This window comes from Pristiophorus japonicus, chromosome 9, assembly GCF_044704955.1.
Source record: "Pristiophorus japonicus isolate sPriJap1 chromosome 9, sPriJap1.hap1, whole genome shotgun sequence".
Lineage (NCBI taxonomy): Eukaryota > Metazoa > Chordata > Chondrichthyes > Pristiophoridae > Pristiophorus > Pristiophorus japonicus.
The window spans coordinates 7,873,082-7,890,909 of NC_091985.1; the positions used below are offsets into that span (position 1 = coordinate 7,873,082).

The 17,828-nt window shown below is 46.0% G+C and overlaps 1 protein-coding gene across 1 annotated transcript in view; it reads right to left on the reverse strand.

Annotated features, from left to right (window-relative positions):
* Positions 1-289: 289 nt before the first annotated feature.
* Positions 290-17,828, reverse strand: part of LOC139272557 (guanylate-binding protein 1-like) — a 93,686-nt gene continuing 76,147 nt past the window's right edge. Inside the window, exon 10 of the mRNA XM_070888614.1 lies at positions 290-1,157. Coding sequence (XP_070744715.1) covers positions 883-1,157 — 275 coding nt within the window. The 3' untranslated portion in view covers positions 290-882. The remainder of the gene's footprint in view (positions 1,158-17,828) is intronic.

The following is a 17,828-nucleotide window of genomic DNA, read 5'->3' on the forward strand; positions in this document are numbered from 1 at the left end:
GTGCACTGTAAATTGGAAAGCCAAACAGCACAACACCCTGTACAGAGCATCGGGGACCTGTGTGGTCAGGTCAAGCAGCTGTGTAGCTCCTTAACCAATCAGATTGAAGAATCGTTAATGAGCAGCGCAGAGTCTGAACCAGGAAATGTCAGTTAGAATAGTGAATTCAATGACAAATCAGCTGCATAAAGAGAGGGAAAGAAAGATTGGATTAAGAGAGAGAGCAGAGACAAAAAGGAAAAATAAAAGACAAACACTTTTATTTATTAATTTTTTTTAAAAATCTCTGAAGGAATAAGATTCCACGGTGGTAAAAAATTAATTTTCAGTGGCAGAGTGGTTGCTTGGCAGTAACTAAGACTTAACAAGGTGTTAAAAATTCACTTATACTCGAACGGACCAGCCCTAACATTTTCTGGTGAGTTGAGCGTGCATTTTTAAGGTAAGTACAGCAACTTCATGCCGTTCCATGTTTCAAACGGTGAGATACTATTACAGCAAAGCTTAGAGATGTAGCACATCTCGGACAGAAACTTCCGAATTTCTCCATTTAACTACATGTGTGGTCGCTGGAAGTTGCTGTCCTAATTACATGTAAATTAGATGAGCCCTGATAGCCTCATTATTATTTCTAGCAGAAAAACCAGCCCAAGAACTACGGCACTTTGGGGACTCCTTGTGGGGGGAGGGGGTAATTTCAGTCTAACTCACCGGGTGGGAAACCCATGGGATTGGGTGGGTTGCTGGTTTTACATACCGCCCAATATTTCTCCCCAATGACTTTAACGGGGAGTAAAATCAATCGGGGTGTAAATCCAGCATTACACCTGATCTCGTCCATTTCCCGATGGGCAGGTTAGGTTAAAATTGCTCCTGTTCCCATTATGATATGTTACACATAGGAATTACTCTTAGCTGAGGCTGCATTTGTTGGTAGCCCTCTCTTATTGATCTCTCCTGCTCTGCGAGTCTGTGTGCCAGAATGCGCTCTTGTTCAGCCTGAGCTTTCTCTCTGTCGTCGGCCATCTTCTTGTCGAACTCTTTAATGTACTCTTTGTGGCTCTGCTCCATCGCCTGCTTCTGCTGTTCCATTGCTGCCATCTGCTGTTCTTGTGCTTTTAGTTCCTGTTCTGCAAGGGCCCTCCTTTCCCTTTCAGCTGTGAAAGGAAGAGGCAGAAATCATTAGTGTGGAAATCCAGTAACTGTGTCTAGCTTTTCTGGCGTCCAATTAACATGTAAAATAGATATGGAACACTCTGTTACCTTCTCCAGATTGCTGAGTTAGGACAGTTAGTACTGTATTCAATATATTCTGATATATGCAGTATCTTAATCTCTCCACTCCAAAACCAGTACTCGAAAAACATCCCCAGTGTCTCCACAAATCAGTTCGAGAAAAACACTCCCAGTCTCTCCACACACCAGTACTAGAAAAATACTCCCAGTCTCTCCACACACCAGTACTAGAAAAACACCCCCAGTCTCTCCACACACCAGTACTAGAAAAACATCCCCAGTCTCTCCACACACCAGTCCGAGAAAAACATGCCCCGTCTCTCCACACACCAGAACTAGAAAAATACTCCCAGTCTCTCCACACACCAGAACTACAAAAACACCCCCAGTCTCTCCACACACCAGTACTAGAAAAACACTCCCAGTCTCTCCACACAACAGGACTACAAAAACACCCCCAGTCTCGCCACACACCAGTACTAGAAAACACTCCCAGTCTCTCCACACACCAGTACTAATAAAAGACCCCCAATCTCTCCACACACCAGCACTAGAAAAATACCCCCAGTCTCTCAACACACCAGTACTAGAAAAATACTCCCAGTCTCTCCACAGACCAGTACTAGAAAAACACCTCCAGTCTCTCCACACACCAGTACTAGAAAAACACCTCCAGTCTCTCCACACACCAGTACTAGAAAAACATCCCCAGTCTCTCCACGCACCAGTCCTAGAAAAACACTCCCAGTCTCTCCACACACCAGAACTACAAAAGCACTCCCAGTCTCTCCACACACCAGTTCTAGAAAAACACTCCCAGTCTCTCCACACACCAGTACTACAAAAACACCTCCAGTCTCTCCACACACCAGTATGAGAAAAACACTCCCAGGCTCTCCACACATCAGTACTAGAAAAACACTCCCAGTCTCTCCACACACCAGTACTACAAAAACACCCCCAGTCTCTCCACACACCAGTACTAGAAAAACACTCCCAGTCTCTCCACACACCAGTACTACAAAAACACCTCCAGTCTCTCTACACACCAGTACGAGAAAAACACTCCCAGGCTCTCCACACATCAGTACTAGAAAAACACTCCCAGTCTCTCCACACACCAGTACTACAAAAACACCCCCAGTCTCTCCACACACCATAACTAGAAAAACACTCCCAGTCTCTACACACACCAGTACGAGAAAAACACCCCCAGTCGCATCACAAACCAGGACTACAAAAACACGCCCAGTCTCTCCACACACCAGTACAATAAAAATACTCCCAGTCTCTCCACACACCAGTACTAGAAAAGCACTCCCACTCTCCCCACACACCACTCCTAGAAAAATACTCCCAATCTCTCCACACACCAGGACTACTAAAACACCCCCAGTCTCTCCACATACCAGTACTAGAAAAACACCCCCAGTCTCTCCACACACCAGTACGAGAAAAACACCCCCAGTCGCTCCACACACCAGTACTAGAAAAACACCCCCAGTCGCTCCACAAACCAGTACTACAAAAACACCCCCAGTCTCTCCACACACCAGTACAAGAAAAATACTCCCAGTCTCCCACACACCATAACTAGAAAAACACTCCCAGTCTCTCCACACACCAGTACTAGAAAATCACCCTCAGTCTCTCCACACACCAGTACGAGAAAAACACTCCCAATCTCTCCACACACCAGTACTAGAAAATCACCCTCAGTCTCTCCACACACCAGTACTAGAAAAACACCCTCAGTCTCTCCACACACCAGTACGAGAAAAACACTCCCAATCTCTCCACACACCAGTACTAGAAAATCACCCTCAGTCTCTCCACACACCAGTACGAGAAAAACACTCCCAATCTCTCCACACACCAGTACTAGAAAATCACCCTCAGTCTCTCCACAGACCAGTACTAGAAAATCACCCTCAGTCTCTCCACACACCAGTACGAGAAAAACACTCCCAATCTCTCCACACACCAGTACTAGAAAATCACCCTCAGTCTCTCCACACACCAGTACGAGAAAAACACTCCCAATCTCTCCACACACCAGTACTAGAAAATCACCCTCAGTTTCTCCACACACCAGTACGAGAAAAACACTCCCAGTCTCTCCACAGACCAGTACTAGAAAATCACCCTCAGTCTCTCCACACACCAGTACGAGAAAAACACTCCAAGTCTCTCCACACACCAGTACTAGAAAATCACCCCCAGTCTCTCCACACACCAGTACTACAAAAACACCCACAGTCTCTCCACACACCATTACTAGAAAAACACCAGCAGTCTCTCCACACACTAGCACTAGAAAAATACTCCCAGTCTCTCCACACAACAGTACTAGAAAAATACTCCCAGTCTCTCCACACACCAGTAATACAAAAACGCCCGCAGTCCCTCCACACAACAGTACTAGAAAAACACTCCCACTCTCTCCACACACCACTCCTAGACAAATATTCCCAAACTCTCCACACACCAGGACTACAAAAACACCCCCAGTCTCTCCACATACCAGTACGAGAAAAATACCCCCAGTCGCTCCACAAACCAGTACTACAAAAACACCCCCAGTCTCTCCACACACCAGTACAAGAAAAATACTCCCAGTCTCCCACACACCAGCACTAGAAAAACACTCCCAGTCTCTTCACACACCAGTACTAGAAAAATACTCCCAGTCTCTCCACACACCAGCACTACAAAAACAACCTCAGTCTCTCCACACACCAGTACTAGAAAAATACTCCCAGTCTCTCCACATACCAGTACTACAAAAACACTCCCAGTCTCTCCACACACCAGTACTAGAAAAATACTCCCAGTCTCTCCACATACCAGTACTACAAAAACACTCCCAGTCTCTCCACACACCAGTAATACAAAAACACCCGCAGTCTCTCCACACACCAGTACTAGAAAAACACTCCCACTCTCGCAACACACCAGTCCTAGAAAATTACTCCCAGTCTCTCCACACACCAGGACTACAAAAACACCCCCAGTCTCTCCACATAACAGTACTAGAAAAACACACCCAGTCTCTCCACATACCAGTATGAGAAAAACACCCCCAGTCACTCCACAAACAAGTACTAGAACAATACTCCCAGTCTCTCCACACATTAGTACTACAAAAACACCCTCAGTCTCTCCACACACAAGTACGGGAAAAACACTCCCAGTCTCTCCACACACCAGTACTAGAAAAATTCTCCCAGTCTCTCCACACACCAGTACTAGAAAAATACTCTCAGTCTCTCCACAGACCAGTACAAGAATAACACCTCGAATCTCTCCACACACCAGTACTACAAAAATACTCCCAGTCTCTCCACACCACAGTACTTGAAAAACACCCCCAGTCTCTCCTTACACCAGTACTAGAAAAATACTCCCAGTCTCTCCACACACCAGTACCAGAAAAACAACCCCAGTCTCTCCACACACCAGTACCAGAAAAACACCCCCAGTCTCTCCACACACCAGAACGAGAAAAACACCCCCAGTCTCTCCTTACACCAGTACTAGAAAAATACTCCCAGTATCTCCACACAACAGTACTCCAAAAACACCCCCAGTCTCTCCACATACCAGTACGAGAAAAAGACTCCCAGTCTCTCCACAGACCAGTACTAGAAAAACACTCCCAGTCTCTTCACACACCAGTACTCGAAAAATACTCCCAGTCTCTCCACACACCAGCACTAAAAAACATCCTCAGTCTCTCCACACACCAGTACTAGAAAAATACTCCCAGTCTCTCCACATACCAGTACTACAAAAACACTCCCAGTCTCTCCACACACCAGTACTAGAAAAACACCCCCAGTCTCTCCACACACTAGTACTAGAAAAATACTTCCAGTCTCTCCACACAACAGTATTAGAAAAATACTCCCAGTCACTCCACACACCAGTAATACAAAAACACCCGCAGTCTCTCCACACACCAGTACTAGAAAAACACTCCCACTCTCGCAACACACCAGTCCTAGAAAATTACTCCCAGTCTCTCCACACACCAGGACTACAAAAACACCCCCAGTCTCTCCACATAACAGTACTAGAAAAACACCCCCAGTCTATCCACACACCAGTATGAGAAAAACACCCCCAGTCACTCCACAAACAAGTACTAGAACAATACTCCCAGTCTCTCCACACACTAGTACAACAAAAACACCCTCAGTCTCTCCACACACCAGTATGAGAAAAACACCCCCAGTCACTCCACAACAAGTACTAGAACAATACTCCCAGTCTCTCCACACACTAGTACTACAAAAACACCCCCAGTCTATCCACACACCAGTATGAGAAAAACACCCCCAGTCACTCCACAAACAAGTACTAGAACAATACTCCCAGTCTCTCCACACACTAGTACTACAAAAACACCCCCAGTCACTCCACAAACAAGTACTAGAACAATACTCCCAGTCTCTCCACACACCAGTACTACAAAAACACCCTCAGTCTCTCCACACACCAGTACTAGAAAAATTCTCAAAGTCTCTCCACACACCAGTACTAGAAAAATACTCTCAGTCTCTCCACAGACCAGTACAAGAATAACACCTCCAATCTCTCCACACACCAGTACTACAAAAATACTCCCAGTCTCTCCACACCACAGTACTTGAAAAACACCCCCAGTCTCTCCTTACACCAGCACTAGAAAAACATCCCCAGTCTCTCCACACAATAGTACGAAAAAAAAATCCCTAGTCTCTCCACACACCAGTATAGAAAAATACTCCCAGTCTCTCCACACACCAGTACTAGAAAAATACTCCCAGTCTCTCCACACACCAGTACTAGAAAAATACTCCCAGTCTCTAAACATACCAGTACTACAAAAACACCCCCAGTCTCTCCACACACCAGTACCAGAAAAATACTCCCAGTCTCTCCACACACCAGTACCAGAAAAACACCCCCAGTCTCTCCACACACCAGTACCAGAAAAACACCCCCAGTCTCTCCACACACCAGTACCAGAAAAATACTCAGTCTCTCCACACACCAGAACGAGAAAAACATCCCCAGTCGCTCCACACACCAGTACTAGAACAATACTCCCAGTCTCTCCACACACCAGTACTAGAAAAATACTCCCAGTCTCTCCACACACCAGTACCAGAAAAACACCCCCAGTCTCTCCACACACCAGTACCAGAAAAACACCCCCAGTCTCTCCACACACCAGTACCAGAAAAATACTCACAGTCTCTCCACACACCAGAACGAGAAAAACATCCCCAGTCGCTCCACACACCAGTACGAGAACAATACTCCCAGTCTCTCCACACACCAGTACTACAAAAACACCCACAGTCTCTCCACACACCAGTACAAGAAAAATACTCCCAGTCTCCCACACACCAGTACTAGAAAAACACTCCCAGTCTCTCCACAGACCAGTACAAGAAAAATACCCCAAATGTCTCCACACACCAGTACTAGAAAAACATCCCCAGTCTCTCCACACACCAGTACTAGAAAAATACTCCCAGTCTCTCCACACACCAGTACTACAAAAACACCCCAGTCTCTCCACACACCAGTACTAGAAAAACACCAGCAGTCTCTCCACACACTAGCAATAGAAAAATACTCCCAGTCTCTCCACACAACAGTACTAGAAAAATACTACCAGTCTCTCCACACACCAGTAATACAAAAACACCCGCAGTTCCTCCACACAACAGTACTAGAAAAACACTCCCACTCTCTCCACACACCACTCCTAGAAAAATACTCCCAATCTCTCCACACACCAGGACTACAAAAACACCCCCAGTCTCTCCACATACCAGTACTAGAAAAACACCCCCAGTCTCTACACACACCAGTACTAGAAAAAAATACCAATCTCTCCACACACCAGTAATACAAAAACACCCCCAGTCTCTCCACACACCAGTACTAGAAAAAGACTCCCAGTCTCTCCACAGACCAGTACTAGAAAAACACTCCCAGTCTCTTCACACACCAGTACTAGAAAAATACTCCCAGTCTCTCCACACACCAGCACTACAAAAACAACCTCAGTCTCTCCACACACCAGTACTAGAAAAATACTCCCAGTCTCTCCACACACCAGTACTACAAAAACACCCCCAGTCTCCCCACACACCAGTACAAGAAAAATACTCAGTCTCTCCACACACCAGTACTAGAAATACACTCCCACTCTCTCCACACACCAGTACTAGAAAAATACTCCCAGTCTCTCCACACACCAGTACCAGATAAACACGCCCAGACTCTCCACACATCATTACTCGAAAAACATTCCCAGACTCTCCACACACCAGTACTAGAAAAACATCCCCAGTCTCTCCACACACCAGTACTAGAAAAACATCCCCAGTCTCTCCTTACACCAGTACTAGAAAAATACTCCCAGTCTCTCCACACACCAGTGCTAGAAAAACACTCCCAGTCTCTCCACACACCAGTGCTAGAAAAACACCCCCAATCTATCCACACACCAGTACTACAAAAACACCCTCAGTCACTCCACACACCTGTACTAGAAAAACACTCCCAGTCTCTCCACAGACCAGTACTAGAAAAACACCCACAGTCTCTCCACACACCAGTACGAGAAAAACACCCCCAGTCGCTCCACACATCAGTACTAGAACAATACTCCCAGTCTCTCCACACACCAGTACTACAAAAACACCCTCGGTCTCTCCACACACCAGTACTAGAAAAACACTCCCAGTCTCTCCACACACCAGTACCACAAAAACACCCCCAGTCTCTCCACACACCAGTAGAAGAAAAATACTCAGTCTCTCCACACACCAGTACTAGAAAAATACTCCCAGTCTCTCCACACACCAGTACTAGAAAAACACCCACAATCTCTCCACACACCAGTACGAGAAAAACACCCCCAGTCGCTCCACACATCAGTACTAGAACAATACTCACAGTCTCTCCACACACCAGTACTACAAAAACACCCTCAGTCTCTCCACACACCAGTACTAGAAAAACACTCCCAGTCTCTCCACACACCAGTACTACAAAAACACCCCCAGTCTCTCCACACACCAGTACTAGAAAAATACTCCCAGTCTCTCCACACACCAGTACTACAAAAACACCCTCAGTCTCTCCACACACCAGTACTAGAAAAACACTCCCAGTCTCTCCACACACCAGTACTACAAAAACACCCCCAGTCTCCCCACACACCAGTACAAGAAAAATACTCAGTCTCTCCACACACCAGTACTAGAAAAATACTCCCAGTCTCTCCACAGACCAGTAATAGAAAAACACCTGCAGTCTCTCCAGACACCTATACTAGAAAAACACTCCCAGTCTCTCCACACACCAGTGCAAGAAAAACACCCCCAGTCTCTCCACACACCAGTACCAGAAAAATACTCCCAGTCTCTCCACACACCAGAATGAGAAAAACATCCCCAGTCTCTCCTTACACCAGTACTAGAAAAATACTCCCAGTCTCTCCACACAACAGTACTCCAAAAACACCCCCAGTCTCTCCACACACCTGTACTAGAAAAACACTCCCAGTCTCTCCACACACCAGTACTAGAAAAATACTCCCAGTTTCTCCACACACCAGGACTAGAAAAACATCCCCAGTCTCTCCACACACCAGTACTAGAAAAACATCCCCAGTTTCTCCACACACCAGTACTAGAAAAATACTCCTAGTCTCTCCAAGAACCAGTACTAGAAAAACACCCCCAGTCTCTCCACACACCAGTACTAGAAAAATACTCCAAGTCTCTCCACACACCAGTACTCCAAAAACTCCCGCAGTTTCTACACACACCAGTACTAGAAAAACAGTCACAGTCTCTCCACACACCAGTGCTAGTAAAACACCCCAAGTCCCTCCACACACCAGTACTACAAAAACACCCGAAGTTTCTCCACACACCAGTACTAGGAAAACACTCCCACTCTCTCCACACACCAGGACTAGAAAAATACTCCCAGTCTCTCCACAGACCAGTACTAGAAAAACACCCCCAATCTTTCCACACACCAGTATTAGAAAAATACTCCCAGTCTCTCCACAGACCAGTACTAGAAAAACACCCACAGTCTCTCCACACACCAGTACGAGAAAAACACCCCCAGTCGCTCCACACACCAGTACTAGAACAATACTCCCAGTCTCTCCACACACCAGTACTACAAAAACACCCTCAGTCTCTCCACACACCAGTACTAGAAAAACACTCCCAGTCTCTCCACACACCAATACTACAAAAACACCCCCAGTCTCTCCACACACCAGTACAAGAAAAATACTCAGTCTCTCCACACCACAGTACTTGAAAAATACCCCCAGTCTCTCCTTACACCAGGACGAGAAAAACTACCCCAGTCTCTGCACACACCAGTACTAGAAAAACATCCCCAGTCTCTCCACACACCAGTACTAGAAAAACACCCCCAATCTCTCCACACACCAGTATTGGAAAAATACTCCCAGTCTCTCCAAGAACCAGTACTCGAAAAACACCCCCAGTCTCTCCACACACCAGTACTAGAAAAATACTCCAAGTCTCTCCACACACCAGTACTCCAAAAACTCCCCCAGTCTCTCCACACACCAGTACTAGAAAAACACTCCCAGTCTCTCCACACAACAGTGCTAGTAAAAGACCCCAAGTCTCTCCGCACACCAGTACTACAAAAACACCCGAAGTCTCTCCACACACCAATACTGGAAAAACACTCCCACTCTCTCCACACACCAGGACTAGAAAAATACTCCCACTCTCTCCACACACCAGGACTAGAAAAATACTCTCAGTCTCTCCACACACCAGTACTAGAAAAACATCCCCAGTCTCTCCACACAATAGTACGAGAAAAAAATCCCCAGTCTCTCCACACACCAGTATAGAAAAATACTCCCAGTCTCTCCACATACCAGTACTAGAAAAATACTCCCAGTCTCTAAACATACCAGTACTACAAAAACAACCCCAGTCTCTCCACACACCAGTACCAGAAAAATACTCCCAGTCTCTCCACACACCAGTACCAGAAAAACACCCCCAGTCTCTCCACACACCAGTACCAGAAAAACACCCCCAGTCTCTCCACACACCAGTACCAGAAAAATACTCCCAGTCTCTCCACACACCAGAACTAGAAAACACATCACCAGTCTCTCCTTACACCAGTACTAGAAAAATACTCCCAGTATCTCCACACACCAGTACTCCAAAAACTCCCCCAGTCTCTCCACACACCAGTACTAGAAAAACACTCCCAGTCTCTCCACACAACAGTGCGAGTAAAAGACCCCAAGTCTCTCCGCACACCAGTACTACAAAAACAGCCGAAGTCTCTCCACACACCAGTACTAGAAAAACACTCCCACTCTCTCCACACACCAGGACTAGAAAAATACTCCCACTCTCTCCACACACCAGGACTAGAAAAATACTCCCAGTCTCTCCACACACCAGTACTAGAAAAACATCCCCAGTCTCTCCACACAATAGTACGAGAAAAAAATCCCCAGTCTCTCCACACACCAGTATGAGAAAAACACCCTCAGTCTCTCCACACACCAGTACTAGAAAAATTCTCCCAGTCTCTCCACACACCAGTACTAGAAAAATACTCTCAGTCTCTCCACAGACCAGTACAAGAATAACACCTCCAATCTCTCCACACACCAGTACTAGAAAAATACTCCCAGTCTCTCCACACCACAGTACTTGAAAAACACTCCCAGTCTCTCCTTACACCAGTACTAGAAAAACATCCCCAGTCTCTCCACACAATAGCACGAGAAAAAAATCCCCAGTCTCTCCACACACCAGTATAGAAAAATACTCCCAGTCTCTCCACACACCAGTACTAGAAAAATACTCCCAGTCTCTCCACACACCAGTACTAGAAAAATACTCCCAGTCTCTAAGCATACCAGTACTACAAAAACACCCCCAGTCTCTCCACACACCAGTACCAGAAAAATACTCCCAGTCTTTCCACACACCAGTACTAGAAAAATACTCCCAGTCTCTCCACACACCAGTACCAGAAAAACACCCCCAGTCTCTCCACACACCAGTACCAGAAAAACACCCCCAGTCTCTCCACACACCAGTACCAGAAAAATACTCACAGTCTCTCCACACACCAGAACGAGAAAAACATCCCCAGTCGCTCCACACACCAGTACTAGAACAATACTCCCAGTCTCTCCACACACCAGTACTAGAAAAATACTCCCAGTCTCTCCACACACCACTACAAGAAAAATACTCAGTCTCTCCACACACCAGTACTAGAAAAATACTCCCAGTCTCTCCACAGACCAGTACAAGAAAAATACCCCAAATGTCTCCACACACCAGTACTAGAAAAACATCCCCAGTCTCTCCACACACCAGTATTAGAAAAATACTCCCAGTCTCTCCACACACCAGTACTACAAAAACACCCCAGTCTCTCCACACACCAGTACTAGAAAAACACCAGCAGTCTCTCCACACACTAGCAATAGAAAAATACTCCCAGTCTCTCCACACAACAGTACGAGAAAAATACTCCCAGTCTCTCCACACACCAGTAATACAAAAACACCCGCAGTCCCTCCACACAACAGTACTAGAAAAACACTCCCACTCTCTCCACACACCACTCCTAGAAAAATACTCCCAATCTCTCCACACACCAGGACTACAAAAACACCCCCAGTCTCTCCACATACCAGTACTAGAAAAACACCCCCAGTCTCTCCACACACCAGTACTAGAAAAAAAAAACCAATCTCTCCACACACCAGTAATACAAAAACACCCCCAGTCTCTCCACACACCAGTACTAGAAAAAGACTCCCAGTCTCTCCACAGACCAGTACTAGAAAAACACTCCCAGTCTCTTCACACACCAGTACTAGAAAAATACTCCCAGTCTCTCCACACACCAGCACTACAAAAACAACCTCAGTCTCTCCACACACCAGTACTAGAAAAATACTCCCAGTCTCTCCACACACCAGTACTACAAAAACACCCCCAGTCTCCCCACACACGAGTACAAGAAAAATACTCAGTCTCTCCACACACCAGTACTAGAAATACACTCCCACTCTCTCCACACACCAGTACTAGAAAAATACTCCCAGTCTCTCCACACACCAGTACCAGATAAACACGCCCAGACTCTCCACACATCATTACTCGAAAAACATTCCCAGACTCTCCACACACTAGTACTAGAAAAATACTTCCAGTCTCTCCACACAACGGTATTAGAAAAATACTCCCAGTCACACCACACACCAGTAATACAAAAACACCCGCAGTCTCTCCACACACCAGTACTAGAAAAACACTCCCACTCTCGCAACACACCAGTCCTAGAAAATTACTCCCAGTCTCTCCACACACCAGGACTACAAAAACTCCCCCAGTCTCTCCACATAACAGTACTAGAAAAACACTACCAGTCTATCCACACACCAGTATGAGAAAAACACCTCCAGTCACTCCACAAACAAGTACTAGAACAATACTCCCAGTCTCTCCACACACTAGTACTACAAAAACACCCTCAGTCTCTCCACACACCAGTACTAGAAAAATTCTCCCAGTCTCTCCACACACCAGCACTAGAAAAATACTCTCAGTCTCTCCACAGACCAGTACAAGAATAACACCTCCAATCTCTCCACACACCAGTACTAGAAAAATACTCCCAGTCTCTCCACACCACAGTACTTGAAAAACACCCCCAGTCTCTCCTTACACCAGTACTAGAAAAACATCCCCAGTCTCTCCACACAATAGCATGAGAAAAAAATCCCCAGTCTCTCCACACACCAGTATAGAAAAATACTCCCAGTCTCTCCACACACCAGTACTAGAAAAATACTCCCAGTCTCTCCACACACCAGTACTACAAAAATACTCCCAGTCTCTAAGCATACCAGTACTACAAAAACACCCCCAGTCTCTCCACACACCAGTACCAGAAAAATACTCCCAGTCTTTCCACACACCAGTACTAGAAAAATACTCCTAGTCTCTCCACACACCAGTACCAGAAAAACACCCCCAGTCTCTCCACACACCAGTACCAGAAAAACACCCCCAGTCTCTCCACACACCAGTATCAGAAAAATACTCACAGTCTCTCCACACACCAGAACGAGAAAAACATCCCCAGTCGCTCCACACACCAGTACTAGAACAATACTCCCAGTCTCTCCACACACCAGTACTAGAAAAATATTCCCAGTCTCTCCACACACCAGGACTAGAAAAACATCCCCAGTCTCTCCACACACCAGTACTAGAAAAACATCCCCAGTCTCTCCACACACCAGTACTAGAAAAATACTCCTAATCTCTCCAAGAACCAGTACTAGAAAAATACTCCAAGTCTCTCCACACACCAGTTCTCCAAAAACTCCCCCAGTTTCTACACACACCAGTACTAGAAAAACACTCCCAGTCTCTCCACACACCAGTGCTAGTAAAACACCCCAAGTCCCTCCACACACCAGTACTACAAAAACACCCGAAGTTTCTCCACACACCAGTACTAGGAAAACACTCCCACTCTCTCCACACACCAGGACTAGAAAAATACTCCTAATCTCTCCAAGAACCAGTACTAGAAAAATACTCCAAGTCTCTCCACACACCAGTTCTCCAAAAACTCCCCCAGTTTCTACACACACCAGTACTAGAAAAACACTCCCAGTCTCTCCACACACCAGTGCTAGTAAAACACCCCAAGTCCCTCCACACACCAGTACTACAAAAACACCCGAAGTTTCTCCACACACCAGTACTAGGAAAACACTCCCACTCTCTCCACACACCAGGACTAGAAAAATACTCCCAGTCTCTCCACAGACCAGTACTAGAAAAACACCCCCAATCTATCCACACACCAGTATTAGAAAAATACTCCCAGTCTCTCCACAGACCAGTACTAGAAAAACACCCACAGTCTCTCCACACACCAGTACGAGAAAAACACCCCCAGTCGCTCCACACACCAGTACTAGAACAATACTCCCAGTCTCTCCACACACCAGTACTACAAAAACACCCTCAGTCTCTCCACACACCAGTACTAGAAAAACACTCCCAGTCTCTCCACACACCAATACTACAAAAACTCCCCCAGTCTCTCCACACACCAGTACTAGAAAAACACTCCCAGTCTCTCCACACACCAATACTACAAAAACTCCCCCAGTCTCTCCACACACCAGTACTAGAAAAACACCCCCAGTCTCTCCACACACCAGTACCAGAAAAATACTCACAGTCTCTCCACACACCAGAACGAGAAAAACATCCCCAGTCGCTCCACACACCAGTACTAGAACAATACTCCCAGTCTCTCCACACACCAGTACTAGAAAAATACTCCCAGTCTCTCCACACACCACTACAAGAAAAATACTCAGTCTCTCCACACACCAGTACTAGAAAAATACTCCCAGTCTCTCCACAGACCAGTACAAGAAAAATACCCCAAATGTCTCCACACACCAGTACTAGAAAAACATCCCCAGTCTCTCCACACACCAGTACTAGAAAAATACTCCCAGTCTCTCCACACACCAGTACTACAAAAACACCCCAGTCTCTCCACACACCAGTACTAGAAAAACACCAGCAGTCTCTCCACACACTAGCAATAGAAAAATACTCCCAGTCTCTCCACACAACAGTACGAGAAAAATACTCCCAGTCTCTCCACACACCAGTAATACAAAAACACCCGCAGTCCCTCCACACAACAGTACTAGAAAAACACTCCCACTCTCTCCACACACCACTCCTAGAAAAATACTCCCAATCTCTCCACACACCAGGACTACAAAAACACCCCCAGTCTCTCCACATACCAGTACTAGAAAAACACCCCCAGTCTCTCCACACACCAGTACTAGAAAAAAAAAACCAATCTCTCCACACACCAGTAATACAAAAACACCCCCAGTCTCTCCACACACCAGTACTAGAAAAAGACTCCCAGTCTCTCCACAGACCAGTACTAGAAAAACACTCCCAGTCTCTTCACACACCAGTACTAGAAAAATACTCCCAGTCTCTCCACACACCAGCACTACAAAAACAACCTCAGTCTCTCCACACACCAGTACTAGAAAAATACTCCCAGTCTCTCCACACACCAGTACTACAAAAACACCCCCAGTCTCCCCACACACGAGTACAAGAAAAATACTCAGTCTCTCCACACACCAGTACTAGAAATACACTCCCACTCTCTCCACACACCAGTACTAGAAAAATACTCCCAGTCTCTCCACACACCAGTACCAGATAAACACGCCCAGACTCTCCACACATCATTACTCGAAAAACATTCCCAGACTCTCCACACACTAGTACTAGAAAAATACTTCCAGTCTCTCCACACAACGGTATTAGAAAAATACTCCCAGTCACACCACACACCAGTAATACAAAAACACCCGCAGTCTCTCCACACACCAGTACTAGAAAAACACTCCCACTCTCGCAACACACCAGTCCTAGAAAATTACTCCCAGTCTCTCCACACACCAGGACTACAAAAACTCCCCCAGTCTCTCCACATAACAGTACTAGAAAAACACTACCAGTCTATCCACACACCAGTATGAGAAAAACACCTCCAGTCACTCCACAAACAAGTACTAGAACAATACTCCCAGTCTCTCCACACACTAGTACTACAAAAACACCCTCAGTCTCTCCACACACCAGTACTAGAAAAATTCTCCCAGTCTCTCCACACACCAGCACTAGAAAAATACTCTCAGTCTCTCCACAGACCAGTACAAGAATAACACCTCCAATCTCTCCACACACCAGTACTAGAAAAATACTCCCAGTCTCTCCACACCACAGTACTTGAAAAACACCCCCAGTCTCTCCTTACACCAGTACTAGAAAAACATCCCCAGTCTCTCCACACAATAGCATGAGAAAAAAATCCCCAGTCTCTCCACACACCAGTATAGAAAAATACTCCCAGTCTCTCCACACACCAGTACTAGAAAAATACTCCCAGTCTCTCCACACACCAGTACTAGAAAAATACTCCCAGTCTCTAAGCATACCAGTACTACAAAAACACCCCCAGTCTCTCCACACACCAGTACCAGAAAAATACTCCCAGTCTTTCCACACACCAGTACTAGAAAAATACTCCTAGTCTCTCCACACACCAGTACCAGAAAAACACCCCCTGTCTCTCCACACACCAGTACCAGAAAAACACCCCCAGTCTCTCCACACACCAGTACCAGAAAAATACTCACAGTCTCTCCACACACCAGAACGAGAAAAACATCCCCAGTCGCTCCACACACCAGTACTAGAACAATACTCCCAGTCTCTCCACACACCAGTACTAGAAAAATATTCCCAGTCTCTCCACACACCAGGACTAGAAAAACATCCCCAGTCTCTCCACACACCAGTACTAGAAAAACATCCCCAGTCTCTCCACACACGTACTAGAAAAATACTCCTAATCTCTCCAAGAACCAGTACTAGAAAAATACTCCAAGTCTCTCCACACAGCAGTTCTCCAAAAACTCCCCCAGTTTCTACACACACCAGTACTAGAAAAACACTCCCAGTCTCTCCACACACCAGTGCTAGTAAAACGCCCCAAGTCTCTCCACACACCAGTACTACAAAAACACACGAAGTTTCTCCACACACCAGTACTAGGAAAACACTCCCACTCTCTCCACACACCAGGACTAGAAAAATACTCCTAATCTCTCCAAGAACCAGTACTAGAAAAATACTCCAAGTCTCTCCACACACCAGTTCTCCAAAAACTCCCCCAGTTTCTACACACACCAGTACTAGAAAAACACTCCCAGTCTCTCCACACACCAGTGCTAGTAAAACACCCCAAGTCCCTCCACACACCAGTACTACAAAAACACCCGAAGTTTCTCCACACACCAGTACTAGGAAAACACTCCCACTCTCTCCACACACCAGGACTAGAAAAATACTCCCAGTCTCTCCACAGACCAGTACTAGAAAAACACCCCCAATCTATCCACACACCAGTATTAGAAAAATACTCCCAGTCTCTCCACAGACCAGTACTAGAAAAACACCCACAGTCTCTCCACACACCAGTACGAGAAAAACACCCCCAGTCGCTCCACACACCAGTACTAGAACAATACTCCCAGTCTCTCCACACACCAGTACTACAAAAACACCCTCAGTCTCTCCACACACCAGTACTAGAAAAACACTCCCAGTCTCTCCACACACCAATACTACAAAAACTCCCCCAGTCTCTCCACACACCAGTACTAGAAAAACACTCCCAGTCTCTCCACACACCAATACTACAAAAACTCCCCCAGTCTCTCCACACACCAGTACTAGAAAAACACCCCCAGTCTCTCCACACACCAGTACAAGAAAAATACTCAGTCTCTCCACACACCAGTACTAGAACAATACTCCCAGTCTCTCCACAGACCAGTACAAGAAAAATACCCCCAATGTCTCCACACACCAGTACTAGAAAAAAAAACCCAGTCT